Raw genomic sequence first — 24,282 nt, forward strand, 5'->3', positions numbered from 1 at the left:
TGTCAGGGCTGGGGGAAAAGGGGAAGGAGAGTGGGAGTGTCAGGGCTGGGGGAAGAGGGGAAGGGGAGTGGGGGTGTCAGGGGTGGGGGAGGAGGAAGGGGATGAGGACTGTCAGGAGGGTGGGCTGCACATTAAAATCCCAGTGCCCGGGCCACACCTCTGACCAATTACATCAGAATCTTTAGGGGTGGAGCCTGGCATCCATTTTGTGAAGCTCGTCCAAGTATTCCTGATGAGCCAAAATTGAGAAGCACTGCTCCTGACATAGGCCATGTCACTCTGCACATAGAATTGGCCAGAAATGCAAACAAACACTTGGTGCAGAGGTGGGGAGAGAAGGCAGTAAAGCCAGAAAAGCAGTATCTGGGCCAGGTGAAGTCCCCAGTCCCAACTTCTTCCCCTGACAATTCAGACCCAGAAAATTAACCCTCATGAGAAAAAAAGTCCTGTGAGCCTCCGCCACACAAAATCTCCAGAATTGTTTTTTTTTTATTCTGCATTTTCCAGAATTATGTACATTCCCCATTTGAGTAGTTAGGATGTAGTTGATAAATTATATTTTATCTGGGTTCTTTTGAGAGTTTTCACAGAATAGACAGCCCTGGCCCTCTGGGATCATTTTCATTTTTATTAAAAAATATATTTATATGCATTATACCACTTATTAAATGTCAAATACTGTGCAAGGTTCTGGAAATAGAAGGGTATGTTGAGGGTCCCCAAGACCACTCCCATGTTAGGAGACCTGCTGTAAGGGCTCACAGACATCAGTATACAGCTGTACTCACAGCGGTGCACAGAGGATACATGGCTGGACCCTAGGAGGCAGAGGTAACTCAGTGGTAGAATTCTCACCTTCCATGCAGGGGACCTAGGTTGAATTCTGGGCCAACCACCTCCCATCTGTGCGCTGCTATGATGCTGAACAGGTTTCAGCAGAGTTTCCAGACTAAGATGAACTAGGAAGAAAGGCCTGGCGATCTACTCCTGAAAATCAGCCAGCGAAAGCCCTACGGATCGCAAGGGTCTGACCCACAACCAGTCACGGGAATGGGAGGACTGGGCGGCATTTCATTCTGCTGTGCGTGGGGCCACCACGAGGCAGGGCCAATTCAGTGTGGTGATGGGTCATTCAGAGCACACTCTGCCCCAGCCACAAAACTCCAGCAATGTATGTGCAGTTTTTCTGCCCAGAGAAGCCTGTTGGAGACTCCGTGCCCGAGGTTTTTATCGGGACTGGTCACACAGGCCCCCTCAGAAGGAAAGCAAGTGTTCCAGCATAAACTGCATTTTTTGCACAAACAGTTTGGGCACAGTGGGCCACTCTTGCCAATTATCATTCAGGGAGGGTTTTATATGAGCAAAGGGAACTGTTTCCCAGTCAAGTTCCCAGATGTCAGCCAAGGGCCAGCACTGCAAGAGGCCTTTCTAAGGACAGCAGGCTCAGACCTGCTCTGTAAGCTCTTTCCTGAGCAGATGGTCTGTGCCTTCATGAAGCTTTGTGTAACTGGGGAGATGAATATTAATCCAATTATACACACAAATATACAAATGTGACTGTGATAGTTCCATGAAGGAGAGGTGTAGGGGACCATGAGAGCCTGTGCTAGATCTGACCCCTAAGGCATCCCGTCTTCGTCTCCTAGGCTGCCATAACAAAATACCGCAAACGGGGTGGCTTGGAAGAACGGCAACTTATTATTCCCTTGCAGTTCTGGAGACTAGGAGTCCAAACTCTGGGTCTCAGAGGGGCCATGCTCTTTCTAAGGGAAGAGCCTTCCTTGTCTACTCCAAGTTCTGGTCACCCCAGGTGTTTTCCTGGCTTCTAGACGCAGCTCCACATGGCATCTGTCTCCCCTCAAGTGACTCTGTCTGCCCTCCCCTTTTATAAGACACCACTCAGAAGGGATTAGGACCCACCCTACTTGGTGTGGTGCAGTGGTTAAGAGCTCAGGCTGCTAACCAAAACATCGGCAGTTTGAATCCACCAGCCACTCCTTGGAAACCCTATGGGGCAGTTCTGCTCTGTCCTCTAGGGTCCATATGAATTGGGATTGACTCCATGGCAATGGGTTTTATTCTGGTATAAGCTCCTTAACTGATAATATCTTCCAAGAAAAATCCTATTTCCAAACACGGTCCCATTTAGAGGTACAGGATTAGGACTTCAACATATCTGTTTTGGGGAAAAAAAAATTCAATCCATAACACTTCCCTAAACCCTAAGGCTTCCCTAAGGTAGACTTTCAGGCTGACATCTGAGGGAAGATCAGGGCTCAGGTAATTAGAGAGGGGCCGGAAGAACATCCAGGAGAGGAAACAGCACGTATCAAAGCTAAGTGGCCAGAGAGAACATGGCCTCCCTCAGGGTCTGTGCTGGTCTAACAGAAATAGCACAAATAGATGGCTTTAACAAACAAAAATTTCTTTTTTCATGGTTTAGGAGGCCAGGAGTCTGAATTCAAGGCACCAGCTCTAGGGGAAAGCTCTCTGTCAGCTCTGGGGGAAGGTCCTTGTCTCTTTTCAGCTTCTGTTCCTCGGTTCCTTGGCCATCTTCATGTGGCTTCTATCTTTCTCCCATTCCTGCTTGCTTTTGTGCCTAAGCTACTCCTTTAATATCTCAAAAACGATTGATTTAAGATGCCCTATGCTCCTCGGAAACTCTATGGGGCAATTCTACTCTGTCCTATAGAGTCGCTATGAGTTGGAATCGACTCGGCGGCAATAGGTTTTTTTTTTTCCTACGCTGACATAACCTCATTAACATAACAAAAACCATAGTCCCAGTTGGGGTTATAGCCACAGGTATGTTATTTTTAGGTACCCTCGAGTCGATTCTGACCCATAGCAATCCTATAGGACAGTGCAGAACTGCCCTATAGGGTTTTCTTGGCTGTAATCTTTACAAAAGCAGATCACCAAGTCTTTCTCCCACAGAACTGCTGGGTGGGTTCAGACCCCCAACCTTTTGTTAGTAGCTGAGAGCTTAACCATTGTGCCACTGGGGCTCCTCATCCACAAGTATAGGGGCTGGGATTTACAACACATATCTTTGAGGGACACAATCCAATCCATAACAGTCTGAACAGGTAGAGTAGCTGCAGCAGAGACGGGAGTCCTGGAGGTATAGCATGCAAAGCCTCACAGATCATGGCAAGGATTTGACACTACATCCTAAGGGCAGTGGGCAACCACTGAAGGGTTTTAAGTGAAGCTGGGATGCGTGTGTGTGGAGGAGGCAGGGGGCGATACACAATGAAGCTTGTATTTAGAAATGTGCACTCTGGCTGTAGTGTAGAGAAGGGACAGGTGGGTTCTAGAACGGATGTAGGCAGGCTGGGAGGGAAACACAGCAGTACTCCAGAACAGAGATAACGGTGGTTTGGACTAATGTGATGGTGATGGGGATGGAGCGAGGTGTCTGGTTTTGTGCGATTTTTACAGGATAAAATAGAAAGACCATACATGGCATGCCCAGGTTGAAATAGAGTGAGGGGTCAAGGATGGCTCTAAGATTTGTGGCTTGTATGATTGGATAAAGCTAGGAAAAACTGAAGTGAACCGTATCTGTTTGTAAAGTGGCTTTTCTTTCCTTCGTTCCTTTTCTTTTTCCTTTTTTTCAGTTTTTGGTAAAGGAGATCACGAGTTTGAATTTTCTGTGAGGCACCAAAATGTGACGTCAAGCAGGCATCTGGACATTCAAGCTTGAAACCCAGATGGGAAGTGTGGGTGGAGATATAAATTTGTTGGTCACCTGTACACACTGGCACTTGAGTCCATGGGTGTTGATGATGTCACCTAAAGAGGTGGTACAGAATAAGAAAAGGCATGGCTCTAGGACCCAGTTTTGAGGAATGGGAAAAATGATCTTTTCTGGACTGGATATTTTCAGGATTTTATGCACTAATCAAGTATTGGGGTAATTGAGCTCTGAAACTTTGGAATAATAACTGAAAGGTGGTATTCAGCCTAATAACTTCATAAAACAAACAAAACCCGTTGCCGTCGAGTCAATTCTGACTCACAGCGACCCTACAAGACAGAGTACAATTGCCCCCAAGTGGTTTCCAAGGAGCAGCTGGTGAATTCAAACTGCTGACCTTTTAGTTAGCAGTCAAGCTCTTAACCACGCTGCCAACATCTTCATAAAAAAAAAAAAACCAGTGCCATCAAGTCGATTCCGACTCATAGTGACCCTACAAGACAGAGCAGAACTGCCCCATAGTTTCCAAGGAGTGCCTGGTGGCTCTGAACTGCCAACCCTTTGGGTAGCAGCCGTAGCACTTAACCACTTTGATATATAACATTTAATGGAATACAACTGGATTTTTCATAGGCTGGTGATATGGAAGCTCTTAGGAGCTGTATAGAGATGGAGCAAATGATGTGAGCATACACATGTATAACAATAACAAAAACTCAGAACAACAAAAAAACACCCAAGTGTTCTTAAATGGATAGAATTCTGGACTAGGATCTGCTTTTGAGGCTAAAGCGGCACTGATGTGCGGTTGGAAGCATCAATACCACTAGATTTGCTGGGTAGATGGATCAGCTTAGCAGCCCTGGTGCTGTAATGGTTAACAACTATGGCTGCTAGCCAAAAGGTCAGCAGTTCAAATCCACCAGGCACTCCTTGGAAACTCTACGGGCTAGGGCTAGTACTACTCTGTCCTATAGGGTCTCTATGAGTCGGGATCAACTCGACAGCAACGGGTAATGAGTGCTTTTATTAAAAATTTTGAATATCACTCTGGTATAATGTGTCTAAGGAAGATACTGTTGTTGTTGTTATGTGCCGTTGACCCTATATACCACAGTATTGGAACACTGCCTGCTTCTGCGCCATCCTTACAATCATTGTTAGGCTTGAGCCCATCGTTGCAGCCACTATGTCATTCCATCTCATTGAGGGTCTTCCTCTTGTCTGCTGACCCTGTACTTTACCAAGCGTGATGTCCTTGGAAGATACAAGAAGGCTACAAGTTCCAAAGGTATTTTATGGAACATCAGTTCATCAAGACGCTATATTGGGAAAATGGTCACTGTGGTAAAATACACTTGAGAAATGCTAAAAACTATATCCATTCTAGGAGTTTTACGATGCACATTAAGATATGTGCTCCCAAATCCAGTAAGAAAGAAATCCGTTTAATTTGGTCTAGACTCGACGGCACTGGGTTTGGTCTTTTCAGATAATATCTATCAATAGCCAACCTCTTTTGGCAATGATGATGTAAAAAAGAAAAATGTATCTCAATCTTCTAAAGGTGCCTCAAAAATATCAAAGTTTTATAATTTCCTTTATTAATTTATCTAAGTCATATAAAATATGTGAGGAAATGAAAAATTGAGTAAAAACCGTACAATTTTGCATATCTTTATAGGTGGCTTAAGTAACTTAAAGACCGTTAAAAGTATCAGGAAAGCCCTGGTGGTACAGTGGTTAGAGCACTCAGCTACTAACAGAAAGGTTGGCAGTTTGAACCCACCAGCTACTCCACAGGAGAAAGATGTGGCGATCTGCTCTCATAAAGAATACAGCCTCAGAAACCCTATGGGGGAGTTCTACTCTGTCCTGTAGGGTCACTATGAGTTGGAATCAACTAGATAGCACTGGGTTTGGTTTGGTTAGAGCTCAGGAATTCAGTCTCTAAAGTTCTTGCTATAAAGTTAAGCAATTTGGTTACTATTACCAGGGGAAAAAAAAAAACAGTCAAGGCTTCAAAACAGTAAGTGTGAAACATTTTCTGCACTCTCTTCAGTCAGTCATATGGGTTTTCTCCATATAAGTCTAAATATATATGGAGAGAGAGAGACAGAGAGAGGGCAAGAACACAGTTGTTAAGTGAAGCCAGTGGTAGAAGGAAGAAACAGAACTGTACCAACAAGCTTTTCGCAAATTGGGGGAGCTCCGCCATTTGGGTCCGTGGTGTCCATACCAAGGTCTCTCAGGGTCAGACTTTCTGAAGGAGGGAGAGCTAAGGGGAGGGTTCCATCGGCACCCTGCAGCTACCCTGCCAGCTGGCCCTACCTGGGATGTGGTCCCGAGAGGCTAACAGATTCTCTGAAGGACAGACAACACACTTGGCAGTGAAACTCCAGTGCTGGCAACTGTGTTGGGTTAAAACAGACACTGATCTCTGAGGACAGTGCTTGGGACTGTGTGAGGAGAATATGCAAAGAGCCAGGTTTTCACTCCAGCAACGTGTGTGGACCTATGTGTCAGGCTCGTGATTCTTACCAAAATGGCCTGGATTTCAAGCAGATAATTTCTGGAGACTGCCCCCTCTGAAACTCCTCTGGAAGGCTGTGTAATGCATTCCGAATTCCACAGCTGACTTCTTGCTTCGGGTTCTTGGACAGGAAGGAGGATTCACTTATCAACTACAGCAGTGTGGGAAAATCCCTACTTGTGAAAAGAGGTGAATAAAAAGCACAAGGCACTTCCCAGACCCAAGCTCTACTTACCTGACGGAGCTAAGAGTAGAGATTCAATAAACAAAATTCTTTCCTGAAGAACAGACTCAGGAAGCTGCTTGAAACCAGGAACATTGACTAGCAGCCTCCACCGTTGCTGTTGCATGTCGGGGGCGGAGGGCGGGGGGCAAACAGCTCAAACCCGGGATATTTTTGCACAACCCTTGCTCCCACTGTCCCTTAAGGCATAATCTCAATGCACCAGAATTGCCCACTAAATTACCTTTTGGTGTCCACTTTAAACTTTCCTCCATATCCTATGCCTTACTCTCAAAAGAATTTAAAATAAAAAATCAAATAATACACATGCTGGACAAATCTTTTAAAAATGAGGTGATGTTTATAACTCCAGGAGATCATAAAACGTGTATGTTTAGGTATCATTATGAATTAAAAGTTGCCAAATTGATACGGGGCAAAGAAAGGTCTCAGGCTTTTTTTTTTTCTTTCTGTTTTTTAAAGTAAGGGTTGAAGCTTGGTTCGCAAAGCCTTTAGCGTGGAATCAAGCGCTTAGAGTCGCCACAAACATACCTAAAGCATGCAGGCCTGACTTCAGGGAAGCAGAACAGGCCAACGTGGTCAGGCCTAAGAAATGACCCGAATCTCACCACGCGCCTTCTCCAGCCGTTTTGCGATCTGAGGCACTCTACTGCAGAGATCATGCTTTTATGTGGCTTGGGGGCTGGGACACAGGGTGATGCGCCTGCACCTCAGACCTGCCGCCTGCCAAGCCGATCAGCACATTCAAGCTCCGGGACAGTCACCTTACCAAGTGCTCCAGCGTGTCATGCCACTGCTCCAAAGACGAGAGGCAATTATCAGATAGAGTCAAATCATTCGTGGTTAGTTCTTTAGAATACACCTTTTTGCTTTTGGTCATTTTCTAGAAAACGCAGAAGAAAAAAGTCTTAGGCTCTTGGGGTATCTGAAGTGTTGCAGGAAGCAGCTGAGTCTCCCATGCAGCCGCTTCACTTGTTCCTCCTCTGTCTCTGTGCTGCCATCTAGAGAGAAAAGAAGAACGTCTGTGTCCTGGTGCTGAGGAACGACATTCACCTGGAGTCCCAGGCACCAGCTGCAGTTCTAGAACAGGGAAGCAAGACTGGCTGGTTTACTCCTGAGAATTAGCAGCTGTTCTTTCTGCTTCTAAGAGAAGACAGCAAGTGAAGGAGGGGTTTCAGTGTTGCCAGCCTTGGTGATGTCCCTAGGCCTAGACATCAGGCTCCTGGAGAGGCAGCCGGCTAAGAAGGATGTGTTTCTGCCAATGATCAAAGGAAATAAGATGCAAAATAATGTTGGAGGTGCCTGAACTTTTGTAATACACACTGTTATTTTAAAGAAAAATGAAAATAAAAGAAACCTATGAAAACAAGGTTTTAAGGTGAATAATTCTTAACCATGTTTCGTCCTTTTTTTTTTTTAGGCAGATTCTTTTAAAAAAAAAAAAGGGTAGGAAACTTTATGTAAACTCTAATTTATAGACTAATTGGTTGAAGCAGTAGCCCCTAATATCCTTCTGAAGAATATAACTGAACAAGCTTAATTACTATACATGTGTTTCTTATTGAGTATAATGTCAAAAATAACTTCTTCTGGAGCTACAAGTTATAAAAAAGGTGTTGTTAATGGAAATCGGATTGCTGTGCCACAATGTGGATAAGAGGTGAAGATGAGGCCTTCCCTGACCAATTTAAAATTGCAAGCCATTCCTTCAGAGCCTCCCCAGAACTCTGTTCCCATCCTGCTTATCTTTTCCCATAAGCCCCTAGCACTATCTGACAGACCAGCCGTCTATGCACCCTAGAAGGGAAACCCTGTGAGGGCAGGCTTTTTTTTTTTTTTTACACACTTGTTCATTCTTCTTCTTCTTTTTTTTTTTTATTGTGCTTTAAGTGAAAGTTTACAATTCATGTCAGTTTCTCATACAAAAACTTATACACACGTGGTTATGTGACCCTACTTGCTCTCCCTATAATGTGACAGCACACTTCTCTCCACCTTGTATTTCTCATGTCCATTCAACCAGCTCCTGTCCCCCTCTGCCTTCTCATCTCGCCTCTGGACAGGAGGTGCCCACTTAGTCTCATGCGTCAACTTGAGCTAAGAAGCACACTCCTCACCAGTATCATTTCATGTCTTATAGTCCAGTCTAATCTTTGTCTGAAGAGTTGGCTTTGGGAATGGTTTTAGTTTGGGGCTAACTGAGAGTCCGGGGCCATGTCCCCTGGGGTCCCTCCACTCTTTTTACTAGAATTTGAGTTCTGCATCCTACTTTTCTCCTGCTCCATCAGGTACTCTCTCTTGTGTTCCCTGTCAGGGTAGTCACTGGTGGTAGCTTGGCACCATCAAGTTCTTCTGGTCTTAGGCTGATGGAGTCTCTGGTTTATGTGGCCCTTTCTGCCTCTTGGGTTCATGTTTTCCTTGTGTCTTTAGTGTTCTTCATCCTCCTTTGCACCAGGTGGGTTGGGACCAATTGATGCATCTTAGATGGCAACTTGCTAGCTTTTAAGACCCCAGACACCACTCACCAAACTGGGATGCAGAACGTTTTCTTAATACGCTTTGTTATGCCAGTTGATCTAGATGTCCCTTGAAACCATGGTCCCCAGACCCTAGCCCTTGCTACTCTGTCCCCTCAAGTTTTTGGTTGCATCCAGGAAATTTCTTAGCTTTTGGTTTAGTCCAATTGTGCTGACTTCCCCTGTATTATGTGTTGTCCTTCCCTTCACCTAAAATAATTCTTGTCTACTATCTAGTTAGTGAATACCCGTCTCCCTCCCTCCCCAACCTCATAACCATCAAAGAATGTTTTCTTCTGTGTTTATACCTTTTCTTGAGTTCTTATAATAGTGGTCTCATACAATATTTGTCCTTTTGTGACTAATTTCACTCAGCATAATGCCCTCCAGATTCATCCATGCTATGAGATGTTTCACGGATTCATCGTTGTTATCATTGCGTAGTATTCCATTATGTGAATATACCATAATTGGTTTATCCATTCATCCATTGATGGGCACCTAGGTTGTTTCCATCTTTTTGCTATTGTGAACAAGGCTGCAATGAACATGGGCATGCATATATCTATTCATGTGACAGCTCTTATTTCTCTAATATATTTTCCAAGGAGTGGGATTGCTGGATCCTATGGTAGTTCTATTTCTAGCTTTTGGAGGAAGCGCCCAATTGATTTCCAAAGTGGTTGTACCATTTTACATTCCCACCAGTGTATAAGTGTTCCAGTCCTTCCACAACCTCTCCAGCATTTACTATTGTGTGTTTTTTGGATTAATGCTAGCCTTATTGGGGTAAAATGGTATCTCATCGTAGTTTTGATTTGCATTTCTCTAATGGCTAATGATCGTGAGCATTTCCTTATGTATCTGTTAGCTGTCTGAATGTCTTCTTTGGTGAAGTGTGAGGGCAGGCGTTTTTGTCTGTCATATTTACAGCTGCTGGGTTTCCAGTACTTCAAAAGATGTGGCAGTCTGCTTCCATAAAGAAGCTTTGGAAACCCTATACAGTCGCTATGTGTCAGAGTCAGCAGCAGTAGGTTTGGTTTTTGGTTTAGAGCAATGTTTAGGAGTCCCTGGGTAGCTATGGAGTCAGAATTGACTTTACGGCAACGAGTGTGGTTTGTTTTTTTCTGGGTAGCACATACGGTTAAGTGCTCAACTACTAGCCAAAAGTTGGCAGTTTGAACCCATCCAGAGGTGCCTTGGAAGACAGGCCTGGTCATCTGCTTCCAAAATGTCACAGATGGCAACTAACAATAAACAACACAATAATGCTTGGTACACAGCGGGTGTTCAGTATACGTTAGTAAATGAATGCATGAATCTAAACTTATTCCTTGACTATTTATTTTGCAAGAACTAATGACTAGATTTAATTTTACACAGATTCTGATTAAAACACATGTGTAAGGTTTTTTTTTTAAGACTATAAAGAGGGCAGATCTAATCTGGTGCTTTTCTGCCTCTCAAATAGGTGTGATTGTTGTGAGGCCACCAAAAAAACACATTTATTAATGGAAGTACAGTAAATGTTAAAACGCTCACAGCTAAATTAAAGATTTGACATATAAATGTACCAGATAAGTAGAAGCTTTACTTAAATTTTGGATTACCACTGCTGAGGAGAAATTGACCTGCATAATTCATTTATGAATATAGCAAGAGAAAGAAGCAGAATACAGTCTGATTTTTCTTTTCTTAAAATAAAACACACAATTAGACCAAAAGCTACAAAGCCAGTGGTATGACTAATGTCCTTGGGTAAGCAGAAAGGAAAGAGGCCTGGGCTTGAGGGTGGAAGAGTGGGTGTTATGGATTGAATTGTGTCTGCCCCCAAATATGTGTTGAAGTCCTAATCCCTATACCTGTAAATATGACAGTTTAATAAGGGGTTTCTTTTTGTTTGTAAATGAGGTCATACCAGAATACTGTGGGTCCTAAACCTAATCACTTCTAACAGGCGTCTTATACAAAGAGCAGAGCAGACACAGAAACACAGGCACAAGGGACAGGAAGGAACAACAAGGAACCAATGAGGAAGGACCTTGCTTTAGAGCCAATGCCCTGATTTGGACTTCTAGCCTCCAAAACTGTGAGACAATAAATTCCTGCTCTTTAAAGCCACCCACTTGTGGTATGTTTTGTTACAGCAGTGCTAGGCAAATAAGATGGTGGGTGTCCGGCTTCTGCCACTTACTCTCTGTAAAACAGGTATACTACCCGCTTTCTGGTCCACCTCAGAGGGGTGTTGTAAAGACTACTTTAAATGCTAAATACGTAACTGCTGTGAAAACTTCAGAGTACTATTAAATATAAGGTATCATGATAAAAAAAAAAATTCTTTTTTTTTTATCATGATTGACAATGTAGGAGGAAAACTTCGTCACTCTGATTGTGCTAAGCATGTATATCAAATCATTTCTTCTGATTATCCAGATCCAGTCAAACCTGTGGGCATCTTCCAAGCACACTAAGGAAACACTCATTATACTCTTCCTGGACCTGGAGCTGTTTGTCTTCCAGGAAGAGTTTTGACCACATAACATAGCTGACCCTAGACATTAAGAAATTTTGGATTAGTCCTGGAGAAAAGAGTGTTTGGAAAAAAATATGTGAGACAGCATGGCCAATCAAGCTGGGTCAACTTTAAGAATATAGAGAAAGTAAATTCCTAAGATACGTGAAGAGGCTGTCTATCCCATCTGGTGGAGAGGTGACTTCCTAGGATGTAACAGAAGTCAAAGGCAGGGCCTCTGGGGAGAGGGAATTTGTGTGGTGGAATGAGTCTGGAGTCAGGGGTCTTGAGTTCAAGTCCAGATTCAGTCACTTATTAGCTGTATGACCATGGGCCAATAATCTGACCTTACCTTCTTCATCTTTAAAATGGGGGAGATAATACCACTCGTGCCTTATGGTTTCTGGAAGGATTAAATGAATATATCCACATGAAAAGAGCTTTAAGAAATTGCAAAGCATTTTATCAGTCTTTGTGATTACTTTGCAATAATTGTGCTTCGTGTTTCCTTCATTGAAAAATTGTATTTTTGGAAAACCAAGAAAAGAAAAATAATATCAATGAGATAATCCATCTTAGGAGTTAGAAGAGTGCCTGATGAATGCTATCTCTAAAAGCATTCTCCTCATGGGCATAAATGAGATGGGGCTCTCCAACTGTCAGTAACTATAGGAAAGGGCATAAAACAATTCAACCATCTAGTCTATTCCTGGGGTTGGGTTAGTCTTGTATCACGGAGGAGGCAGCTGTGGGCCAGCAGTGCTGGTGATTTGTCAGTGGATCACAGAATTGAGGCAGGGCTGGGACTCTACCAGGTATAATCAAGGTACTTTAAATTAACTGGTCTTTTTAATATGATCCCACTTGTATGAAATACTGCATTTTTACACAAGTAACGTGCACCTTCTATGTTTGTTTGCCAACCATGCCCTCCCCCTGCAAGGTATTTTTGTAAGCGGCTCTATGCCAATTCTTTTTTACATGTTGCTGTAAAAAAAAAAAAACTAGCATAGTGCACATGCAAAAATACCTTGTGGGGGGCGTGGCTGGCAAATGAATGTAGAAAGTGCATGTAATTGGTGTAAAATACAGTACCTAGAAAAGACAAGTGTGTAGAGACCCCACACGTCTGTCAATTTGTCATACAATGGGGGCTTGTGTATTGCTGTAATGCTGCAAGCTATGTCACTGGTATGCAAATATCAGCAGGGTCACCCATGATGGACAGGTTTCAGCAGAGCTTCCAGACTAAGGTGGACCAGGAGGAAAGACCAGTGAAATCTTTATGAATAGCAGCAGAACACTGATATTGTGCTCGAAGATGAGTCTCTCAGGTTGGAAGGCACTCAAAATATGACTGGGGAAGAGCTGCCTCCTCAAAATAGTCAACCCTAATGACATGGATGGAGTCAAGCTTTCAGGTCCTTCGTTTGCTGATGTGGCACAACTCAAGATGAGAAGAAACAGCTGCAAACATCCATTAATAATAGGAGTGTGGAATGTATGAAGTATGAATCTAGGAAAATTGGAAGTCATCAAAAATTAAATAGAATGCATAAAGATCGATATTTTAGGCATTAAGTGAGCTGAAATGGACTGGTACTGGCCATTTTGAATTAGACAATCATATGGTCTGCTATGCTGGGAATGACAAATTGAAGAGGAATGGCGTTCCATTCATCATCAAAAAGAACATTTCAAGATCTACCCTGAAGTACAGTGACAGGATAATATCTATATGCCTACAAGGAAGACCAGTTAATATGACCATTACTCAAATTTACGCACCAACCACTAAGGCCAAATATGAAGAAACTGAAGATTTTTACCAATTTCTGCAGCCTGAAATTGATTAAATATGCAATCAAGATGCATTGATAATTACTGGTGATTGGAACTCGTAAGTTGGAAATGAAGAAGTATCAGTAGTTGGAAAATATGGCCTTGGTGATAGAAATGCCAGAGATCGCATGATAGAATTTTGCAAGACCAGCGACTTCTTCATTGCAAATACCTTTTTTCAACAACATAAACAGCAACTATACACATGGACCTCACCTGATGGAATACGCAGGAATCAAATCGACTACATCTATGGAAAGAGAAGATGGAAAATCTCAACATCATCAGTCAGAACAAAGCCAGGGGCTGAATTCAGAACAGACAATCAATTGCTCATATCCAAGTTCAGGCTGAAGCTGAGGAAAATTAGAACAAGTTCATGAGACCCAAAGTACAACCTTGAGTTTATCCCACCTGAACCTAGAGACCATCTCAAGAATAGATTTGACGCGTTGAACATTAATCACCAAAAACCAGATGAGTTGTGGGATGACATCATACATGAAGATAGCAAGAGGTCATTAAAAAGACAAGAAAGAAAGAAAAGACCAAAATGGATGTCAGAAGAAAACTTCTGAAACTTGCTCTTGAACATCAAGTAGCTAAGGCGAATGGAAGAAAGGAGCTCAACAGATTTCAAAAGGTGGTTCGAAAAGACGAAGTGAAGTATTATAATGACATGTGCAAAGACCTGGAATTAGAAAACCAAAAGGGAAGCGCACACTCGTCATTTCTCAAGCTGAAAGAACTGAAGAAAAAATTCAAGCCTTAAGTTGCAATATTGAACGATTCTGTGGGTAAAAAATTGAAAGACACAGTAAGCATCAAAAGAAGATGGAAGGAATACACAGAGTCACCCTACTAAAAAGAATTGGTTGATGTTAAATCATTTGAGGAGGTAGCATATGATCAAGAACCAATGGTACTGAAGGAAGAAGTACAAGCTGCATTGAAGACATTGGTGAAAAACAAGCCTCTAGGAATTGATGGAATACCAATTGAGATGTTTCAACAAACAGATGCAGCACTGGAAGCATTCACTGGTCTGTGCAAGAAATTTAGAAGATAGCTACCTGGCCAACCGACTGGAAGAGGTCCATGTTTATGCCAATTCCAAAGAAAAGGTGATCCAATAGAATATAGAAATTATCAAACAATATCATTAGTATCACACACAAGTAAAATTTTGCTAAAGATCATTCAAAAGCGGTCGAAGCAGTACATCAACAGGGAACTGCCAGAAACTCAAGCAGGATTCAGAAGAGGATGTGGAATGAGGGATATCATTGCTGATGTCAGATCCAGGCTGAAAGCAGGGAATACCAGAAGGATGTTTACCTGTGTTTTATTGACTATGCAAAGACATTCGACTGTATGGATCATAACAAATTATGGATAACATTGTGAAGAATGAGAATTCCAGAACACTTAATTGTGCTCATGAGGAACCTGTACATAGACCAAAAGGCAGTTGGTCATTCAAACAGAACAAGGGGATACTGCGTGTTTTTAAGTCAGGAAAGGTGTGTGATAGGGTATTATCCTTCCCCGTACTTATTCAATCTGTATGCTGAGTAAATAATCCAAGAAGCTGGACTATATGAAGAAGAACGGGGCATGAGGATTGGAGGAAGACTCATTAACAGCCTGCGATTTGTAGATGACACAGCCTTGCCTGCTGAAAGTGAAGAGGACTCGAAGCACTTACTGATGAAGATCAAAGGCTACAACTTTCAATATGGATTACACCTCAACATTAAAGAAAACAAAAATCCTCATAACTGGACCAGTAAGAAACATCATGATAACAGAGAAAAGATTGAAGTTGTCAAGGATTTCATTTTACTTGGATACACAACCAACGCCCATGGAAGCAGTGGTCGAGAAATCAAACAACACATTGCATTGGGCAAATCTGCTGCAAAAGGCCTCTTTAAAGTGTTAAAAAGCAAAGATGTCACTTTGAGGACTAAGGTGTACCTGACCCAAGCCATGGTGTTTTCAATTGCCTCATACGCATGCCAAAGCTGAACAATGAGTAAGGAAAACTGAAGATTTGATGGCTTTGAATTATGGTGTTGGTGAAGAATATTGAATATACCACAGACTGCCAGAAGAATGAACAAATCTATTTTGGAAGAAGCACAGCCAGAATGCCCTTTAGAAACAGGGATGGCAAGACGTCTCACACACTTTGGACATGTTATCAGAAGGGACCCGTCCCTGGAGAAGGACATTATGCTTGGTAAAGTAGAGGGTCAGTGAAAAAGAGGAAGACCCTCAATGAGATGGACTGACACAGTGGCCGCAACAATGCGCTCAAGCATAAGAATGATTATGAGGATGGCCCAGGACTGGGCAGCATTGAGCTCTGTTGTATATGGTGTCGCTATGAGTCGGAACTGACTCGACGGCACCTAAGTACAACATAGGACCAAAGTTTATGAGTGGTTATGAGAAGCAGGTGGGAGGGAGGGGGAAATGAAGATGCAATGGTTAGGGGACACTGAGTTTCTGGTAAGGGTGTTGGAAAAATTCGGGAACGGTTAATGGTGATGGCTGAATGTGGTGAAAGTAGTGAATGTTACCGAACTGTACTTAAGGATATTGTTAAAATGGCAAATATCTTGTTACCTATATACTTACAACAGTAAATTTTTAAAAATTATTTGGTCTTTTTAGTCCTAAAACAAGGTTGTCATTTGAAGTTACTTTTCATTTCATTTACATTTTTAAAAATGAAGATATGTTTATTGTTGTCACAAGTTTGCATACAATATGAACAGCACTGTACATTTAGTGGGGCCCTGGTGGCACAGTGGTTAAGAGTTATGACAGCTAATGAAAAGGTCAGCAGTTTGAATCTACCAGCCGCTCTCTGGACACCCTATGGAGCAGTTCTACTCTGTCCTGTAGGGTCGCTGTGAGTCGGAATTGATTTGATGGCTATGGATTTGTATTTTTTCTTATGTTTATGTTTGTATGTTTAGTAAGTAAATGGGTATATTTTTGTTTTTCACTTCTAACTTCTAAATTGCTTTGTGTTTTGCTTAGGCCCCAAGTAAGAGAAGTATGATCCTGGGAATGGACAGCAGCACACTATGAAATAGACCCCAGCCAAGGAAAAGCAACCCACTGGACAGCCGCATTAAATCTTATGGACAAAAAGCTCTTTGGGAGTGCAGAGAAGCATAAACCTTGACAGGTGAAGAGGCCTGAGAGCTGACAGTATAAGATAAATCTGAACTGAAAATAAGTTAGATAGCACAATGGACATAAAAAAGGGAAAGAAAGGTGGTACCCTGGGATTAATTTCATAAATATATGTGGTTTGATGAAAAAATGGAGGCTTCTCTGTGTGCACACCCAAGTGGTTTTATAGTTTGCAGAATTTTTTTGATGCTTTTCCCACACTCATCACATCAATCAAAAAGATGTAATAAGAGAAGCAATGGGCCAAAAAAAAAAAAAAATGGATTTGAGTAAGCTAAAATATCCCAATGTTTGCTATAATAAAGTCTAAAAAAGCTCTAGTTTGAAATTCTTTAAAAAATTTGAAAGGACAGGATATATGTGTGTATGCATGCATATGGGCATATATGTGTAGTACATGTATATGTTCATGTATGCTTATGTATCTGTATATGTGTGTGCCTATGTATGTGTGTGTGTGTGTGTATGTATAAGCTCGTATCAATTTGTTCCTAATATCATTCCCCAAAACAGCACTTGGCATGTGTAACGCCTTTCATTGCTTCATTTTTCAATTACTACTCACTTTGTAGTTAATGTTGCAAGTGAGGTTAGGATCTACATCTTGGAGTCAAAGGTAAAGTCAAACATGCAAGAAAACAAAATTGATGATCTCCCAAATTGCCATTTAATCTGTGGCTATGTCATGGTGAGAGCTCCTATTTAACACTCCTGGGAAGATAAGGAGTTTATAGAGACCATATGTATTTTCCAGCTTCAATCATTTAGGTCGTGGGCTTAATATAAATAATCTCTAAATGCCATTCAAAAGCAAACTTATTAACATTAGGACGGCCACACAGATGTAAACAATGTATTCTATCTTCAAGTCTTGTGACACAGATAAAATGTCTAGAGAAGTGCGGTCCACATGAACTGACACAAGAAAACTCACAGCGCTTTCATCCTGAAAAGCTAAAGATTGTGCTATTTCATTCACTGCCTCCGTCACTGGCTTACAAGTTTAAGATCCATACAAGAAGTTTATGAATCTGTTCTTGGACTTCAAATACTAGAGCATCACTCTTAGAATGAAACTTGCAGTTCTAGTTGGAAACCACAGACCATTCAAAGGACCCAAATGTACTGCACAAGACATGTCTGAAGTGCCCAGTAAAGACTGATTGGCTAGTTGATTAGTTCTTTCATGCAACTACTATTTATTGAAGGCCTAATCTGTTGTGCTGCCCTGTGTTTGGTGCTGTGGATATAACCATGAACCAGCCAGACAAGGACCTATCAAGAAAGACAAGGCAGAATAATGGGATGAAGAGGGACTGAGTAGGAGATGGAGGCAGGTGAGGAAGGTCAGAGACTGCATCTCTGAAAAGGTGATTTTTGAGATTAGTGATGATGACAAGCTGGAACTAGCCATGTGAAGATCTGGAGGAAAAGGGTATAAAGATAAACCATCATAAAAAGGCACCAGTGTGAGAACAAGCTTGGCATATTGAAGGATAAAAAGGAAGGCCAGATAACACCTTTGGCACTTTAAAAGACCAAGATAGATCAAGATCTTGCCTGTGACCCTGGGAAAAATACTGTCAGGTCTCAACTGGCTAGATAATTCCAGCTACCTATCATGTACTCAACATTTGTCAGTTGCAGACTCGGTGCCTAGCACTGTGCAAGACACAAACTTGAATAGCAGAGTTTTTGCTATTAAAGAGCTTACCTCCAATAGGGATGCTGTCTTAGTCATCTGGTACCTCAAGTGAATGGCTTTAACAAAGAGAAGTTTATTCTCTCACAGTTGAGTAGGCTACAAGTCCAAATTCAGGGTGTCTGTACCAGGGGAAGGCTTTCTATCTCTGTCAGCTCTGGAGGAAGGTCCTTGTGATACAACAGTCTTCCCTTGGTCTGGGAGCATCTCAGCGCAGGAACCTCAGGTCCAAAGGATGTGCTCTGCTCCCAGGACTGCTATCTTGTTGGTATGAGGTCCCCCCGGCTCTCTGCTCACCTCTTTCTTTTATACCTCAAAAGAGTGCCTCAAGACACAATCCAGTCCTGTAGGTTGAGTCCTGCTTCACTAACATAACTGCCACCCATCCTCCCTCATTAACATCAAAGAGGCAGGATTTACAACATATAGGAAAACCACACAATACCAGGAATCATGGCCCAGCCTAATTGATGCACACATTTTTCGGGGGACATAATTCAGTCCAGGACAGATGCTAATGCCAGTGTTTACACAGCCTCTCCTCTCATCCTCTGCCCTTTGGGGTGGGTGTCATTATTCTGGGTCCTATGGCACCCTGCCCAACAACTAGAGTTACTGCGGGGATTAGATGATTTTATGTAAAGTGCTTAGAGCAGGGCCAAACGCATAAGTGCTATACAGTGCTTGTTAGTATTATTAAATGATCACGTTCTTGAGAAGCAGCATGTTGGCATAGTTTCAAAGTATTTAATAGATACTTATGAAATATAAAGGGGAAAATAGTGGCTTTACAGTGAAGAAACCTCGCAGACAACACCTTAGCCACGTAATCAGAGTTAGCACCACTAGTAATAAGACATATTGACATCGTGTACTTTTGGTAGAATGCCCTAAGAAGGGACCAGCATCTTCTTTGTGGTATTCTTGCCAAGACACATAATCTCAACCTTATCATGTAAAAAATACCAAACAAGCCCTCGTTAAGGAGCAGTCTACAAAATAACTGACCAAAATTCTCAAAAGTGTCAAGGTCATTAAAGACCAAATAAAGACTGAGGGATTCTTACAGACGAGGGTAAAAAGGGTACCACAGCTAAATGCAATGCGGGTCCTGCACTGGGTATGGGGCAGAAAAGGGACATCGGTGAAGGGACAGGCGAAGCCGAGATAAGGTCATCGAGAGGTAATGACACTGCAATTTTCTGTTCTGATACTTGGTTTATGGGTATGCAATATCACTATAGATGCACAGATCTTAACAGGATAATAAAAATATGATGAAAAACTTATGCCAATAAATTTGATAACTTAGATGAAATAGACACATTTCTTGAAAGACAGAAATTATCAAAACTGGCACAAACAGGAGAAAATCAGAATAGACCTATATCTAATACGCAAACTGAGTTGGCAGTTAAAAAACTTTCCAGGGAAGAAAGTTCTAGGACCAAGTGGCTTCACTGGTGAATTCTGTACAGCACATAAAGAAGAAATTATACCAACCTCACACAAACTCTTTCAGAACATAGGTGACGAGAGAGTATTTCCAAACTCATTGCATAAGGCCCGTTTTACCCTGATACCAAACCAAAGTCATTACAAGTAAAGAAAATTACAGATCAATAACCCTCATGAACAGAGATACAAAAATCTTGAACATCAGGAAATAAGACCTAATACTGTATATGAAATGAATAATACAGTGACCAAGTACAGTTTAGCAAGACTGTAAGTTTAACATTAAAAAATCAATCATTCAAAGGACTTTATCAACAAAGGGAAGAGAAAACCTATAGATTGGGAGAAAATTTGGGGGACCTTAATATCCGATAGGGGTTTAATATCCAGAATATATAAAGAACTCCTACAACTTAACAACAAGAAGACAACCCAGTCCAAAAAATGGGCAAGGGCTTGAATAGACATTTCACCAAAGAGGATATATAAATGATTAAAAAACAAAACAACAACAAAAAACCAAACCCACTGCCGTCGAGTCGATTCCGACTCATGGCGACCCTACAGGACAGACTAGAACTGCCCCACAGAGTTTCCAAGGAGCACCTGGCGGATTCGAACTGCTGACCTTTTGGTTAGCAGCTGTAGCACTTAAACCGCTATGCCACCAGGGTTTTCCATAAATGATAACAAGCACATGAAAAGATGCTCAAAAGCATTAGCCACTAAAGAGATGCAAATCTACAATGAGATGTGACCTCACCCCCACTAGAATGGCTGTTACGGATTATATTTTGTCCCCGAACAATTTGTGTATCAATTTGGCTAGGCAATCATTTCCAGTGTAGTGTGATTGTCCACCATTTTGTCATCTGATGCGATTTTCCTGTGTGTTGCAAATCCTATCCCTATGATGTTGATGAGATGGGATTAGTGGCAGTTATGTTAATGAGGCAGGACTCGGTCTACAAGATTGGATTATGTCTTGAGCCATTCTCTTCTGAGATATAAAAGAGAGAAGTGAGCAAAGAGACACGGGGATCTCATACCACCAAGAAAGTAGTGCCAGGAGCAGAGCATGTCCTTTGGACCCTAGGGTCCCTGTGCTGAGAAGTTTTTTGACCAGGAGAAGATTGATGACAAGGACTTTCCCCCAGAGTGGACAGACAGAGAAAGCCTTCTCTCGGAGCTGGAACCATGACTTTAAGCTGCTAGCCTCCTAGACCATGAGAGAATAAATTTCTCTTTGTTAAAGTCATCTACTTGTGGTATTTCTATTATAGCAGCACTAGATGACTAAGACAATGGCTAAGATTTTAAAAAAAGAAAATAACAGGTGTTGACAAGGATGTGGAGAAGCTGGAACACTCATCCATTGCTGGTGGGAATGCAAAATGGTACAGCCACTGTGGAAAACACTTTGGCAGTTCTTCAAAAAGTTAAACATAGAACTACCATATGCCAACAATCCCACTGCTAGATATACCCCCAAAACTGAAAGCAGGAACGCAAACAGAAACCTATACACCAATGTACATTTCAGCACTATACACAATAGGCAAATGGGGGAAACAACGGAAATGTCCATCAAGAGATGAATGAATATACATACATTGGAACATTGTTGTTGTTGTTAGGTGCTCCAACCCTATGCACAACAGAATGAAACACTGTTCAGTCCTGTGCCATCTTCACAATTGTTGCTATGCTTGAGCCCATTGTTGCAGCCAATGTGTCAATCCATCTCGTTCAGGGTATTCCTCTTTTTTGCTGACCCTCCTCTTTACCAAGCATGATGTCCTTTTCCAGGGACTAATCGCTCCTGATAACATGTCCAAAGTATGTGAGATGTCTCATTATCCTTGCTTCTAAGGAGCATCCTGATTGTACTTCTTCCAAGACAGATTTGTTTGTTTTTTTTTTTTTTTGGCAGTCCATGGTATATTCAATAGTTTTCACCAACATCACAATTCAAAGGCATCAATTCTTCTTTGGTTTTAATTATTCATTGTCCAGCTTTCCATGCACATGAGGCAACTGAAAACACCATGGCTTGGATCAGGCGCGCCTTAGTCCTCAAGGTGACATCTTTGCTTTTCAACACTTTAAATCTGTCTTTTACAGCTGATTTGCCCAATGCGATGCATCTTTTGATTTCTTGACTGCTGCTTCCATGGGTGTTGATCGTGGATCCAAGTAAAATGAAATCCTTGACAACCTCAATCTTTTCTCCGTTTATCATGATGTTGCTTATTGGTCCAGGTGTGAGGATTCTTGTTTTCTTTATGTTGAAGTGTAATCCATACTGTGGTCTTTGATCTTCATCAGTAAGTGCATCAAGTCCTCTTCACTTTCAGCAAGCAAGGTTGTGTCATCTGCATAACAAAAGTTGTTAACGAGTCTTCCTCCAATCCTGATGCCCCATTCTTCTTCATATAGTCCAGCTTCTTGGATTATTTGCTCAGCATACAGACCTAATAGGTATGGTGAAAGGACATAACCCTGACACACACCTTTCCTGACTTTAAACCATGCAGTATCCCCTTTTTCTTTTCAAAGGACTGCCTCTTGATCCATGTACAGATTCCTCATGAGCATGATTAAGTGTTCTGGAATCCCCATTCTCCACAATGTTATCCATAATTTGTTATGATCCACACAGTTGCATGCTTTAGCATAGTCAATAAAACGCAGGTAAACATCTTTCTGGCATTTTCTGCTTTCAGCCAGGATCCATCTGACATCAGCAATGAAATCCCTGGTTCCACGTCCAATGTTTGGACATTGGAAAATTACTTAACCATAAAGAGAAATGAAGTCCTGATACATGCTACAACAAGGATGAGCCCTGAAAACATTATGCTAAGTCAAAGAAGTCAAGAGGACAAATACCATATGATCCCACTTATATGAAATAGGCAAATGTATACAGACCAAAGCTTAATAGTGGTTAGTAGGGGTGGGAGGGGAGGGGAAAGGGGGAGTTATTGCTTAGGGGCACGGAGTTTCTGTTAATGGTGGTGGAATAATTTTAAAAAGATAGCGGCAATTGTTGCACAACATTATGCATGTAAACAATGTCATTCAATTATATATGTAAAATTTTTGAATTGGCAAATGTTTTGTTATATATACTTTTACCACAATAAAGAGTATAGGATAATAGTCTATATTAGCAACTTAAAAATTAATCATTATAACTCACCAGTTAAAAGACATTCCATTATTAAAGGAAAACTGTATGATCATCTCAATAGATGGAGAAAAAGTATTTGACAAAATATAATACTCATTCATGATAAAAATTCCCAGTGAATCGGAAATAGAACTTCTTCAACTTGACAAAAAGACCACACACAGGTGTGTGTGTGTGTGTTTCTATATATGTCCAAAACCAAAAACCAAACCCATTGCCATTGAGCCGATTCCGATACATACATATATATATATATATATATATATATATATATATATATATGATGGATAGATTTAGATATTTTGATAGAGGATTATATCGTGTGTATATTTGGTTTGGGGTTTTTTATGTACATATATGCAAGCACACACACATACATTTCCTAGCTGTGGCCACTAAGTGGGCCTATAAGCAGACAATGACACACCAATAGAAATGAGCACACTTTGTGGCTACATCTTGGTTTCTAAATACCATTTTCCACTAAAAGGAACTGGGGTCCTTGGAGAAAAGCCTGATTCCAGGGCTTGGGCAGGAGAAGTACAGGAAGAACCTGGGACATCATATCACAGGAAAAGTAAGAAAGTCATTCTAAAGGAAAGGATAAAAGTTGTGAACAAGTATTTACATACAATCTGATTCTTCACAACATTATGTATAACAGTGACCATCTGGAAATAATCTAAATATCCAAAATAGGATCATGATTATTAAATAATCAAATACATAAATAATGGAAAATTATACTGTCTTTGGAGTCATGCAAATGGTTAACACACTTGGTTGCTTACCAAAAGGCTGGAGGCCTGGTGAGCTACTTCTGAAAAATCAGCCATTGAAAACCATATGGAGCACAATTCTACTCTGACACACACAGGGTTGCCATGAGTCAGAATCAACTTGATGGCAACTGGTCTACTGCTATACTGTCTTTAAAAAAGATATTTATGCAGAAAACTTAATAGCCTGCTGTTACCCGGTGAAAACCTTATGAATAGCAGTGGAACATTGTCTGATATTGTGCTGGAAGATGAGTCCCTCAGGTTGGAAGGCACTCAAAATATGACTGGGGAAGAGCTGTCTCCTAAAAGCAGAGTCAACCCTAACGGCGTGGATGGAGTCAAGCTTTCAGGATCTCCATTTGTTGATGTGGCACAACTCAAAATGAGAAGAAACAGCTGCAAACACCCATTAATAATTGGAACGTGGAATGTACGAAGTATGAATCTAGGAAAATTGGAAGTCATCAAAAATGAAATGGAATGAATAAAGATAGATATGCTAGGCATTAATGAGCTGAAATGGGCTGCTACTGGCCATTCTGAAACAGACAATCATATGGTCTACTACGCTGGGAATGACA

General features: G+C 41.5%; 1 protein-coding gene across 3 annotated transcripts in view; it reads right to left on the reverse strand.

The window, feature by feature from the left end:
- Positions 1–339: 339 nt before the first annotated feature.
- Positions 340–24,282, reverse strand: part of RNASEH2B (ribonuclease H2 subunit B) — a 147,342-nt gene continuing 123,399 nt past the window's right edge. The window contains exons 10-12 of one of the 3 annotated variants that reach the window (XR_007513038.1): positions 6,472–7,481; positions 6,245–6,357; positions 340–3,798 (exon numbers count right to left, since the gene is read on the reverse strand). Coding sequence is in view for 1 of the 3 variants with exons in the window: in XM_049852912.1 (XP_049708869.1) it covers positions 7,449–7,481 (33 nt within the window). In the remaining 2 variants the exon portion in view is untranslated. Of the gene's footprint in view, positions 3,799–5,829; positions 7,482–24,282 lie in introns of those variants that run through there. The other 2 variants (XR_007513035.1, XM_049852912.1) reach the window with 2 other exon arrangements.

The sequence above is a fragment of the Elephas maximus genome, chromosome 14, assembly GCF_024166365.1.
Source record: "Elephas maximus indicus isolate mEleMax1 chromosome 14, mEleMax1 primary haplotype, whole genome shotgun sequence".
Taxonomy (NCBI): Eukaryota; Metazoa; Chordata; class Mammalia; order Proboscidea; family Elephantidae; genus Elephas; species Elephas maximus.